General features: G+C 39.3%; 1 protein-coding gene across 2 annotated transcripts in view; it reads right to left on the bottom strand.

Annotated features, from left to right (window-relative positions):
* Samd12 (sterile alpha motif domain containing 12) overlaps positions 1 to 13,850 on the bottom strand; it is a 377,093-nt gene that overhangs the window by 341,230 nt on the left and 22,013 nt on the right. For both annotated transcript variants that reach the window (XM_013351260.2, XM_026785912.1), the window contains exon 2: positions 777 to 955. In XM_013351260.2, the coding sequence (XP_013206714.2) occupies positions 777 to 955 (179 nt within the window). The remainder of the gene's footprint in view (positions 1 to 776; positions 956 to 13,850) is intronic.

Below are 13,850 nucleotides of genomic sequence, written 5' to 3'. Positions count from 1 at the left end.
GTGTGTGTGTGTGTGTGTGTGTGTGTGTGTGTGTATGTGCGCACATGCTCATGAAATGTCTGGTTTGGGGTCTTTATATTTGCACACAGTGAATTTTAAGAAAGAGAAACCCTTTATGAGAGACTGTACTCACAAAAATTCTCATTGGCACTCAGAACCTCACTTTTTGGTATATACTTTCCACACACCCTTTCATCAGTTGTATGGGGCCTACATTTTAGGCCAAAGATTAAAAAGTCAAAGTAGAACAGCTGTGTCTTTCATTAACTAAGGTTTACTATCGTGTGGCGCATAGAAAGATTAAAGATATAAGTCCCTGCCCCGATTCCCTTTAAATTTGCCATACACATACATATTTTAAAACGTCTGTTGTTATAATTAGCAGATTTTGTCAGCAAAAGCCCCTAAAGGCACAAAATCAGTTACTCAGCTCAGCTCATCCTAATGGGGGAAGCAGATTTTAGAATTCCATTATAGAGGGAGAATATGAAACCTAAAGTTACATAACTTGTGCAAAAAGAAAGAAGATTTAAAAATCTAGTTTTGTATGGTGCAAAGCCTTCTTCTACAGGACAGCTACATGTGTTTCAATTTCACCCAAGGGAACTCAGTCAACATTGTCATTTTCTATCACTTATCAGCAAGACACAGCACTGAGATTACAAGATACGTCAGCGATTAGCAAAAGCATCATCAGCCCTTCTCTCTGTGGCTGGACCACAGCTTAGCAAGGGCACAGCTTCAGACCTTGAGTGTTTCATTGGCAAGGGGCTCACCTTTGCTGTCTCAGCTTCTCCCTGCAGTCTCTTGGGGGTTCCTTTTTGGTCAGGCACCTTCTGGAAATTTTTGTTTTTAATGGACTGAGATTCTACACCTTCAGCTTCAAGCTGCAGCTTAATTCCTTCAGCATGGGCAGGGTGATCAATGCCCCTCGGATTCAAACCACAGTGGAGAGCTGGAGAGATGAATACATAGATCTCAGAAAACAAATCATACAGAGAAAGTGTCTGTGACAGAAAATATTTCATCAGGCCTAAGTGGGAAGAAACAAGGTTTCTGTGATTTGAGAGGTGGCTTAATGGCTGCGAGAAATAGCATAGGTGAGGAAAGAATATGGCATTGCGGGAAATCTTGAGCTTGGAAGCGAAAACCCAAATCCCTCAATTCCAAAGACTTTTGCCTTGAGCACATTGCTAATACCCGCATTACAGATGGAGTACCAGGTCAGGTAATGTCATTACTGCCTCCCGCTTAGCTATTTCAACCCTGCAGTCTAGTTTATTGCTCTGTCTTCATCTAGAACTTGCTCACACCCTACACCCTACTGAAATCCTCTATTTATAAAACATCCATCCACTCCATCTGCCCTCTTAAATTTATTCTGCCAATATTTGGTGGGCACATGTATACACCATTGTTGTGGTAGACTCTTTCAATGCGGACATAAACAACACAAGTGGAACATTCTAAGAACTGTGCCGACAAATGAACTCACAATTTTTAAAAGTCATCAGTGCTACAAAATAGGAAAAGGAAAAAAGATGAAGGTGGGGACATTAGAGTCCTCAAGTCCAGTAGCTTCAATTTTTCATCTTAGTCTCTGTATTTTCTGAAATTGACTATCTCTACCAATGAAAACCGGGTTCTCATATTTTTATATATTTATTTGAAAAACATGGATACACTCCTCCTATGTACCCAATTTTATCTAAGAAATAGCAACGAGTGTTATGAAAAATCACATATTCCCCTAGACAAAAATCTCACAAACCACCACTTTTGCACATGGGTCTGTATACGTGCCTGTGTGCCCATGGCATCCATGTTCATGTGTTGTAGGATGTGTCATAATAAAGTATTTCAGATCTCTGTGTTCCAGAACAATAAGATTTAAATTCTCATCCACATCACCAACTCTTTGATCTCAGATGGGTCAAAGGCAAAAACTAGAATCTCCCTTTTATCTCTGCTAAGACATTAATTCACTGACAATCACCGTATTCCATCATCTTGAGCTTCCCCCTTTTCATCTTTCCTCTTTGGTCACCTTTTCCAGTCTTCATCCCTGCATTTTTCACTAGTCTTTCTATCCAGGCTGCAGTCCCCACTCCTCTTACTGAGTTCTGAAGACTGTTTTATAGGGAGAATAATTTCAGAGAATACTTCCCAAGAGAAGGAAGGTCAGGCATTTTCTTCCCATTCTCCACTTTCTTACTACCAGGTACCATTGACTCCCATAGCTTTTGATACAGGAAGTACCCAATCTGAATATGCCCAAAACTGGACTTCAGTTTTCTTTTTTCAATTTTATTTTATTTTCATTGATTTTTATTGAGCTCAACATTTTTCTCTGATTCCCTCCTTGTCTATCCCATCCCCTTCAATCCTCTCCCAAGGTCCTCATGCTCCTAATTTACTCAAGAGATCTTGTCTTTTTCTACTTCCCATGTAAATTAGATCTATGTATGTTTCTCTTAGGGTCCTCATTGTTGTCTAGGTTCTCTGAGATTGTGATTTGTGGGCTGGTTTTCCTTGCCTTATGTTTAAAATCCACTTATGAGTGAGTTCATGTGATCATTGTCATTCTGTGTCTGGGTTACCTCACTCAAAATGATGTTTTCTACCTCCATCCATTTGCCAAAATTCAAGAAACATCTGCCTGTTGATTTCCCAAAGTTGAGGAGTCATTCATGAGTTCACTCTTCCCAAGATTCACCACAATCCCTCCCACCTCCCACCCAAACTATTAGCCGGAACTCAAACAAAAGCTCAAATGCATCCCCAGTTCCGTTTCCACTGTCCCCACTGTAGAGCAAGGCAGGCACCAGATGCTTAGATCAACAACCTAATTCATCTGCTTCTTCTTGTCCTTTCAGACCCAGTAACATAAATGTGTGTCTATCATGTCACCAGACTCCTTTCCTTAAAGCGTTTTAGTGGCCTCATTTCACACTCAGGTAACTCAGAAAGCTTCATCATCTTCAACAAATCCTATTGTTATCTGTCTACATTGACCTTCCCAGCTTCTCTACCCACACCCAATATCCCTTGATCATCATGTTTTGTTCATGTGATTCCTTTTTCTCTTCACCAAGTTCTTTCCCAACTCGAATATCTGTGCCTCTTTCTTTGCTTAAAATGGTCTCCATTATTCACTTACCTCCTACTTAGCCTTTAAGTTTTTGCCTTTAATGTGAATTCTCTATGTACCTTTTTCCAATACTGATTTTCACCCTTGCACCTGTGACCTTCCCTGGCATACCAGGTACCTTGGCGAATAAATACCCAATAATCTAAACCATCTGACTGGAAGGAAGATCATAGGCATGCAATTTCCTGCCATTTTATAGAGATATTATTAGTGCATTTCTCTCCCCCCAGTTTTTTAGCTTCCCTAAAAGCAATGAACAGGCCTGTCACAAATTCAAGCACTCGGGAAGTATCAGTTCATGTGCCCTCCCTCAGGCTTTGTTCTGAACCTCAAATGATATTCATGAAAAACTCTGCCAGACATAATTATATTCATTTTTCAGATAAGGGGAAATGAGGCTCAAAAGGGTTATGGTCACAAAAGGTCACACAGGTGTCTGCAGAAGGTCACAAAGATCAAGGATCATTTGGAATGCACACGATTTTAAGTTAGAGATGAGCACATCCAACCTAGATTAAATAGAAAGGAAACTTGTAAGTTTTTATAATGGAAAGTTCTGTCTAAGTACAAGTCCCAAGCTAGCTGAGTTTTGTGGCTCAAGAATCCTCTAAAGGATCTTGAGCCCCCTCCCCATCTCTCCATGTTGCTATTGGTAGCATCACCTTTATCCTACACATAGAGACCCTTAGCTACATGCTTCAGATATCAACCTTGAATAAGAGAGAACTTAGGCATCGTTCTTTCCCCCAAATCATCTTCTAAACGTTAACCCTTTCCTACTGGCTGAAAGGGAATCACATGTTCATTATTGAACTGAAAACCTTGATGCGACCAACTGAAATTCAACTACCCTCAGTTTCCCTAACACTTACTGCTGCTACTCAGTAAAGTCAGAATATAATGAAGATTGGAGAACAAGCTACAATGTTCAAATTACAGTGATAGAAAGAGAACCTGTAAGAGCATGAAACTAATTACTGTTAATATCAATCAGTTTTTACATCTCCAAAGACCAGCTGACTTAAAATGAATATTCAATTACATATCCTAAAATTGTGATTATACCAAAAAGGTGTGCTTCTGTAGGGAGATAGTAGATTCACATGGGATGAAATTAGACATGAATGAGGGAGAGAAAAATGCCCAGCTTTGATCTTTCTCTTCCAGCATGATTCCCTGTTGCTTTCTGCATTGAAATTCAGGGTGTGGGAATATCACTGAACTGCTATAAGCTTCCATCACCTCAGATTTTCTCACTCTATCACCTCCTGCCAAATGAGGCTCCCATACTCTCTTCATCTAGTCTCATGGGTCCCTCCCTTAGAAAGAAGTTTTATTCTACCTGGGCACTAATCTAAATTTTCACCTTCCTCTTGAGAGGCAGGTGCATCTGAAGGGAAGATGATGTCTTCCAAATGGAATCTTAACACCATGATAGATACATACACACTTGAGGTGAAGATTTCCCATGCTAATTGTTTTTAACAACGAGGTTCTTCCTAACACACATTTTGGATTTGGACTCTTCATTTTGAAATGTTCAATGCTAAGACATTAAATAAAAGTCATAAGCAGGAAAACCTGTAGGTAAAGAATTCAAGCTTTCTATGTCAGTTCAATAACTAGAAACTTGTTAAGCAGAGAAATATTTGAGAAAAATCAAAGAAACATGAAGGGTGTCTCAAAGCTGAACCCCGAGCAGCTGAGCCCATTAAATTGAGTAAATAACTTTAGTGAAAACAAGCAAGGGTAGTGATGAAGACAGAAATGAGAAAGCAAAAGGGGATGCTTTGTACATGATGGGCAGAGATGAAGGTTACACCTTAGAGGAGGCCACTGGAACATCACTTGATTTGTAAATATCAGGGACATGAAATTTCAGGGAAAACAAAACAGTCTGTCAGAAATACTTTTAAATAAATAAGTCCAAGAGCAAAAAACTAAATTAATGCTAGGTTTGCAGTCAAGGAGGGAACAGCTATGGTAGATTTAAGTATTTGTGTGATGAATAAGGCTACGTGTATAGAAAGTCAAGAAACTATATATGCCTCTTGTTTATAGACTCTCTTATACTTTGAACATCAAATATTTTCCTAGTGGAGAAAACTTTACTACTGATTTAAGGCATGACTGTGTAAAAAGAGGAGAATTCTGGTTCATTCTACAGCTGAGCAAATATTTCATTTCTTAAATGTACAGGATATGCAGTGCTTGAGTTTTGAGAGTGGAGATAATGATGCTAAATATGAGATGGTGCATATCTGCCCTCCTAGAATCTGCAACTGTGGTTGGGGAGGTAGGCACACCTATGTTGTGGATATATATATATAACTTTATATATATATGTGTGTGTGTGTGTGTGTGTGTGTGTGTGTGTGTGTGTGTGTGTGTGTGTTGTGTATTTTTTCTTGGGCATTCAGTTACTTCTGAGAATAGGCATATGAGGCAGTGTAAGCAAAGGATTATTGCTGAAGGAGATGTCTTGGTTGACATGTATGCCAAGTAGGCTGGCTTCCCAAACAAGGGAGCTGATATTACAAAGAGTGCCTAACATGAGCCAATATCAAGAAAATATGAAAGTCTAGGTCGATGCTGGGGCTGACAAAACAAAAGAGTGATATTGGTAAACAGAAAGGTAAAACCATCTAAATGTCCCTGGATGGAGCAAGGGTTGGTGAAAGTGTGACAGATGAAATGGAATTGTAATTTCGTCTTCAACATGAATAAGGTCTTGAGAGAAGAAAATGACACGGATGAACACTGAGGAAATTATGCTAATGACATGAGTCTGTCACAAAAAACACACGAAGCTCTGGGTAGTGACTCACGCCTACAGTCCTAGCTCTTGGATGACTGTGGCAGGAGAACTGTCATGAGTTTGAGGCCCAGGCTTCATAATGAATTTCAGGTCAGCCTGAACTACAGAATTCAACCTTGTCTCAAGAAAACCAAAAGAGAATAAAAAGATAAAAATTGTATGAATATTTAGAACAAATCTCACATGAATCCACTTTTATTAGAGCCCTCAAATCCACAAAGTTCAAAAATGAAACAATTGTTACCCAGGGACTGGGGTAGAAGAGAAGGTGTGTGGGGTGGTAATGGTTACTTAGTATGAATGTCTTATATACCGGAAGACACTTAGAAGGACTGGAATTACATTTTACCATAATAACCATTTGAAAAAAGTAAACAACAAAAAGCCCACCATGCTCACTCCCACTTCTACCCATTATGTCATTACCAATGAGTAGAAAGTAAAGTTCTCAAGCAATTGTTATTCGAAGGCTTCAGACTTTCTTTGTCAGTACCCTCATTGTTATTCTCAGATAGACAAGAACTTTTTTTGTTATTATGGACACGCACGTGTGTGTGTAGTGTGTGTGTACACATACATGCATATGGAAAGGAAAAAAAACCCAGCTCAACAATACTTTAGAACTTTCTGGAAAAGGAATCACCACCACACTAGGTTCCATCTAAACTGGACTGCCAATTGCTTCAAAGCAAGCTGAGTCTTTTTTTTTTTTTTTTTTTTTTTTTTTTGGAGACAGGTCTTTTCTTTTTAGCTTTGAAGTCTGTTCTGGAACTTGTTCTGAACAAGGGCTGGGCTTAACTCACAGACATCCACCAGCCTCTGCCTACTGAGTGCTGTGATTAAAACTCTGCACCACCACCTGGTACAAAGTTGGTCCTTTAAGAGCTGGACCTCTCGGAATGCTATTTAGATGTGAATTAGATGACAGCAGCAATCAAGGAAGTACTAGGCTCATTTTGTCTTCTCCCAATGATATGTAACGATAAAGATAGATAGATGATAGATAGATAGATGATAGATAGATAGATAGATAGATAGATAGATAGATAGATAGATAGATAGATGATAGATAGATGATAGACAGACAGATAGGTAGATATAGATACAGACATAGATATAGGAATAAGAAGAATCACAATACATACTATATCACTACACTGATTTATAGCATACTTTGCCAAGAAGTCTTTCAAATTCCCAATCCTTGCTAACTCCAGACATCTCACATGAAACAAAAAAAAAAAAAATGGAGCTTCGTTCATGTCCAAAACTTCCATATTCTGACAAAGCTTTGCCTTAAACAGAGACAATGAGCAAACATTTCCCATAAAGCCACAGGGTAAATGGCTCAGTAGCAGCACTTCCACTACAGACACCTGAAGTGTGTGTGCTACCCCGCCTTGGCTGAACTAATATCTCTACGCAGCACTCTCTGGCATTATCTGAATGGATAACCCCTTCAAGCAGTATTAATGCTGTCTTCTTTCCACTGTGAAGCCTTAACTGAGCTTGCACTCAGTGTATTTACCCAAACAATGCTGACAATCCACATTTTTTCTTATTAGCAGATCGGAATGTGTCTCTGCGTGTACGTGCTGTGAATCACAAGCTTTTATAACATGACCACCTAGACTACCATAGTTCCCAGGAGATACCGACTACATTTTATTGAGCTTTACACACCCAGTGCCTGGCCGAATAACCAATTTAACAGTAGATTCCGAGTCATTGTTTAAAGACAAGGCTCGACAGGATGGAATGATTCTGATTCAATCCTATTCATTCTGGTTGCCTTCTGAACAACTTGTGTGTTTTTCAGAACAGCAAATAAAGGTTGCTTCCAAACTACCTGTCCAATTCACAGAAATGACAGAACTACAAAACTATTTTGATATGCTTGACTATCATCTGCAGAATGAGGATGTTCTTTTTCATTTTTATTCCCAAAGAGCCTAAATAGCTATAGATAGCTGCACCCAATAAACGTTGTCATGTGAATGAATGGTCTTAGAAATAAAGATATTACGATCCCTATCATTAGATTCTAGAATTGAGGTAGACTGTTTCAAATTACAATGTGCACGTCTTGTTTCTAGCTGGAGGTGAAGTCCCTGAAGAAAACAGCCTTTCTGTCACACCTCTCTCATATAAGATACACAGAGTAGATACTCTACAAATATCAGTTAAGTAATAACTATGGATTTTGGATTTAAATTCAGTAGAGTCTTTCTAGCAGAAATAATCTGCTTATCACACACGTTCTTAGTTGTAGACACCTGGACACACAAACACATTTCCAGAACTTTTCCCTTTCATCAATTCCAATGACAGAGTGTCAAAGCCCGCCTCAATTTCCCAGCCACCCTTGCAGCCACATGTGACCATGGGCAGATGCCAGAGCAGAGAGTTTGAGGGGAGGGAAAAGTACCAGAACGGACACATGAGGACATCTTTCGATACTAGTTTTCCCTCTTCTCTTTACCTGGAATTCAAGAGAAGTCTAGAATGCCTGCGTACGTGAGAGGTGGTCAAGAGACAAATGGTCACATTGGCTGACATCTTTGAGAGACTCAGACTTTGTCCCTAAATACTAACCTTCAAACTTCAGAGCACAGGAGAAAAACAGTCACCTGTTTGTGGTGACACTGCGAGTCAAATCGTGGGCAATTTTTATGAGGCTTGCAGAGTGCATTACTCCGTTTTAACAACCGTAGATGACCGCTTAGCTCTCCCGAAAAGAGGGGGAAAAAGGCAAAACTGGCCCTGGGACAATATTCTGGTCCAGGTTTCATCCTTTCATCATGACTCAGAAGCTGGATAAAGCACAGGAGTAAGTTACAAAGAAGAGGCATATGAAAGATAGCGTTATAGAAAACATCAGTTATCAGAGACAGAATCAATGCAGAAAGCACCGTGAAGAAGTGAGAGCAAAAGCATTTCTTCTTTGTGACTGTGTGTCACCAACGATAGTTCCTAGATAATTTGTGGATGTTTATCATAAATCATAAGGTGTATGTACACAGGTACCTGAATACCAAGTGTTAAATGTGAAAATACTTTTGTTCAACTAATAGAGAGCACAGTGTCTCTTTGGGCAAAATAACCTAACTAGTAAGCATCTACCATGCTAGGGAGAAGGAGAGCAAGGTATGTCAATCAAATCCTGCCTACTTTGCTGCTATCTGGCCAATGACCAAAGAATAATTCACATTTTAAAATGGTTGTAGGGGCTACAGAATTGGCTTGGGAGGTTAAGAGCAATGGTTGCTCTTGAAGAGAATCCTGTTTGAAATTCCCAGCACCCACATGGTGGCTCACAACTGACTGTTGACTCCAGTCCCAAGGGATCATACACTGTTCTGACATAGTACACATACATACACACAGGCAAAAACAAAACAAAAAACAAAGCCTCATACACAAAATTATAAATCTAAAATTATTGAGAAAAAACAAAATGGATATTTTGTAACACATGAGAATATTAAGAAATTCAAATTTGGGTGTCTATAAATAAAGTTTTACTGGAACACAGCCATGCTCGTTTATTCAATTATTAGCCATTTGCTTTTGTGCTACAATTGCAGAAATGAGTTAAAACAGAGACAGTGTTCCCTAAGGATTGAAATATTGACTAGCCTTCCCTCTGTAGAAAATTTTGACTTTGGTTCTAGAGTAGAGTGTAGCTTTACCCTGGGGAATGATGGGGTATAAAAACCCAATCTCTATACCCAAGTAACAACACTGAGGAATTTCTGAGTCTTCCCAAAGTCTTCAATTTCATTCTCTCCCACCTCCAGGCAATTCAAAGTGAGCCTAATTTTATCATTTGTGTCAGGATATGAGGAACCAGAATGTGATTTACAAAACTCTCCTCTAGTGAGCTAAATCTAGGTTACCGCACATACGCTGAAGCTTCAAACTTGCACACACAAGCAGAATTCCTTTTCTCTGTACTAGAACGGCAGTGCTAAGATATACAACTGCCAGAAAAGTAATGAAGCAGCGCGAAACAGTGGATGCATTCATCCTCAGAACATCTAAGTAACTGGTGATGAAAGAAAGGACCAAGAAGAAAGAACATATCCCATCAATGAAAATAAAAGCAAAGAAATAGCATGAAGACTCATGAAACACAGCAGCTGTCCTCACATGGGGCTAATTGGTTTTACGTCAATTTGATACAAGCTAGAGTCATTGGAGTGGAGGGAGGCTCAATTGAAAACAATGGCTAAGACCTGGCTCTAAGCATGCCTAAAGGTCATTTCCTTAAATAGTGATTGATGCAGGAGGTTCTAGCCCATTATGGGTTGTTTCATCTGCACATGGTGATCCTAAGGTTTATAAGAAAGCAGGATGAGCAATATATGAACAACAATCCAGTAAGCAGCACTCCTCCATGGCCTCTGCATCAGCTGCTGCCTTCGGTTTCCTGCTGTGTTTGAGTTCCTATCCTGACTTCCTCCACTCATGAACTACGATGTGTCCTCATAAATCAAAGGCCCTCCCCAACTTGCTTCAGCCATGGTGTTTCTTCACAGTAATAGTAACCCAAAGATGATACCCATGTATCCAGTGGTAGGCCTGGCCACACTGATGTGGCTTTTGGATCTGAGTCAAGATGACTCTACATCCCAACCAGATGTTCACACCACATGCAGCTGTGTGATGACAGTGTCCCTTCTGAAACACATGATACACACTCACTCCGTTTTCTCTTTGTCTACAGAGACAATTTTGTCTTTCTTGAATAGATTCTTATCATCAATGTCATTCTTCAAAGACTACCAAGACTACCTAATTAGCATCGATAAATGGAGTGGGGGAAAGTTTATACAATCACTGAGAAGCAAACATTAAATGTTTTCCCTCGTAAAAAGGACATAATGCCAAACACTGAGGTATCTATCTTATTAGAAAAGGGGTGTGGATATCTTACTGTGGGAGTGAGAAATGAACTACATCACTTCACTCTGAAATATTTAACGGTGACATATGAAGCATACTTCATACTGTGAACTATTTATAGATAGATGATGAATGGCCAGAGAATAGCTATATAAATAATACATGATAGATAGAAAGATGACAGATAGACAGACAGACAGGTAGGGAGAGGGAGAGGGAGAGGGAGAGAGAGAGGCCCAAATTTGTTCAACCAACATGTATTATTGGTTTATGAAATGATGCTTCTTCATGGGTATCCTACTCTGTTTTGTGTTAAAGTTATCTCATAAGATAAAACCCAAACTGGTAGACACTACAAATAAGGCAAACGTAAGACTGAAGAGGAGACAAGGCAGACCATATAAAGATCTGACAACTAGGGGAACAGTGGGGACGTGAATTCCTTTACCTATCTTTCCCTCACATATTGAAGACTCTGAGCTGAAGGAGCCCAGGCAAAAAGACATGACTGAAGCTTAGCAACCAAAGGGCCAGGAAAGGGAGAGTCTAGAAGGATGGAAAATGTTTAGACATAACTCTTCTACTCTGGAATGAGAGAAAACAATGTAACCCCACTGTCCATTCTAGCAACAGCTGGGGAGAGTGACCTTCTACTGTCACTCAGTTGAAACAAGGTACTCGAACATATTAAGGAGGTAGTTAGTTCTCACATGAGATGATTTTAATGAGATCCAGTGTCTCATGACATGAACTGAAAATATCCATTTCCAATGACAATCAAACTGCCTATAACCAAGAATCAAAGGATCTCAGAAGGGAAAATGATATGCCGTGGATGACAGCACCAAGATTACCGTGGTGTGAAAGTATTGGGTAAAGATTTTAAAGCAGATATCTCACGCTTCTGTGAGAAACTACTTCTGGTAGCTTGAACATAAGTGTCCCCCATAATCTCTTAGTGAGTGGCTCTATTGGGAGGCATAGTTTTGTTGGAGGAGGTGTGCCAATGTGGGGGTGGGCTTTGAGGTTTCCTGTGCTCAGGACCATCCAGTGTCTCAGTCAACTTCCTGTTACCTGCAAGATATAGGACTCTCAGCTATTTCTCCAGCATCAAGTCTGCCTGTGTGTCTCCATGTGCCCCACCATGATGATAATGGACTGAACTTCTAAAACATAAGGGAGCCACACCTTAAACTTAAACGTTTTCTTTATAAAAGTTGCTGTGGTCGTGGTATCTTTTCACAACAACAGAAATCCCTAAGATACCACTCTTTACCCAAATGGAAAAAAAATAGAAAGCTCCAATGAAGGAAGAGAAAATACATGTAAAGAAATAGACAAAATAAAGAACAAATTAAAATATGAGAGGTGAAAAAAAATATAATAATTAGAAGGTTATTAGAAGTTATGGGTAGAGCGGGGCGGCTGTGGTGCACGCCTTTAATCCCAGCACTCAGGAGGCAGAGGCAGGTGGATCTCTGTAAGTTCGAGGCCAGCCTGGTCTACAAGAGTTAGTTCCAGGACAGGCACCAAAAAAACTACAGAGAAACCCTGTCTCGAAAATCCAAAAAAAAAAAAAAAAAAAAAAGAAAGAAAGAAATTATGGGTAGACTGGGCAGTAAAATGGAGGGAATAAGGAGCTTGTAAGAAGAAGGTTGAAGTCACTATTGGGGTAATCAAAAGGTGGGGTACTTTGCTTTTTATTTATATGATATTTTTGAAATTGAAAAATTAATATTTAATAGTTGCTGCTTATTGCATATGGATTAACTTTTAATGTTAATAAAAACAATAAAGGCACTAAATACCCTTTATAGTTACAAGTGAACTTGACATATTGTGTCATCTTCATTGAACACAGCAAAGAGAGTTCGACTACTGTCTTGTAATATATGCATTTAAATATAGACAGGCACAGCATGTTTCTATACAACAGTAATTATAATGTCATCTTACTTTTGACCCTTGCATTGTTATTCTGTTGGTAAGACAAGATATTAATAAGGCAGCTGTCATCTAACATGCATTCACTGAATGCCTATACTTTATCTGTATTCCATTACTCTCCCCTTCCCTGATGAGGCAACATTAGGAATTAGCAGTTCTAATGAGCGTTAAATAAAGATATTGACCAATTGTTCCTAAGGATACACATAGGAAAGAATTATAAAAGGAATTCCTAAAGTGAAATTCAGCTGAGAAGCAAGAAGGGAAAAATAACAGCTTTATATATATCTATAAACATATACACATACACAAATGCATATATGTTATACAAACACACACACATAATACATATATTCATTTCTAGGAGCTGAAGAATGGGGTTCCAAGTAGTGACAGAACAGTGTCTTAAAGTCTTCTATAGATTTTAGCAGCAAGGTGACCCCCCCATATAATTAAAAACATAAATGTGACCCTAGCATAAAAACTCTTTGCATGTTACTGCTTAATATTTTAGTTAGAGGAAAGCAAGCAGTAAAGGACTGAAATGTATATAAGGCTTTTCATCTCTAGTGCGGAGAGAGATATTCAATGAAGGTCGACCCAAAGATGCGAAGCAGCAGGGTTGAGGTCACCAGGAAACCAGAACCGCGACAACAGTCAGCAGTTGACTTAATGTTATTTCAGTACAATTTTAAATTCCTTCCCTCAGAAGTGCCATGTAACTGTGGCTGCTGTCCTTGCTAAGCATCTTCATCATCACAAGGAGTGCCACTGGACTGCCCAAGCTTGAGGGTCATTGGTGGCTCCTCTGTCTTAAAAATCAACGTGCTTGTTCCGTAAATGCTACGTTGACAGTAATGAAGGGGAAAATGAGGTCAGAGATGAGCTTAGCTCATGTGTTTAGAGTTGTTTCAAATCATCTAAGTAGTCATATCTATGTCTTGAAGATAAGAGAAAATGATTATAATGCTTCAGCAAGGGATGTAACAAAACGTTCAGCCCTTTGGAAATAAACAGGCTTTGTAA

This window comes from Microtus ochrogaster, linkage group LG3 (assembly GCF_000317375.1).
Source record: "Microtus ochrogaster isolate Prairie Vole_2 linkage group LG3, MicOch1.0, whole genome shotgun sequence".
In the NCBI taxonomy this organism is placed as follows: domain Eukaryota; kingdom Metazoa; phylum Chordata; class Mammalia; order Rodentia; family Cricetidae; genus Microtus; species Microtus ochrogaster.
The sequence above is the reverse complement of the archived record's forward strand: the minus strand, read 5'-3'. Positions and strand labels throughout refer to the sequence as shown.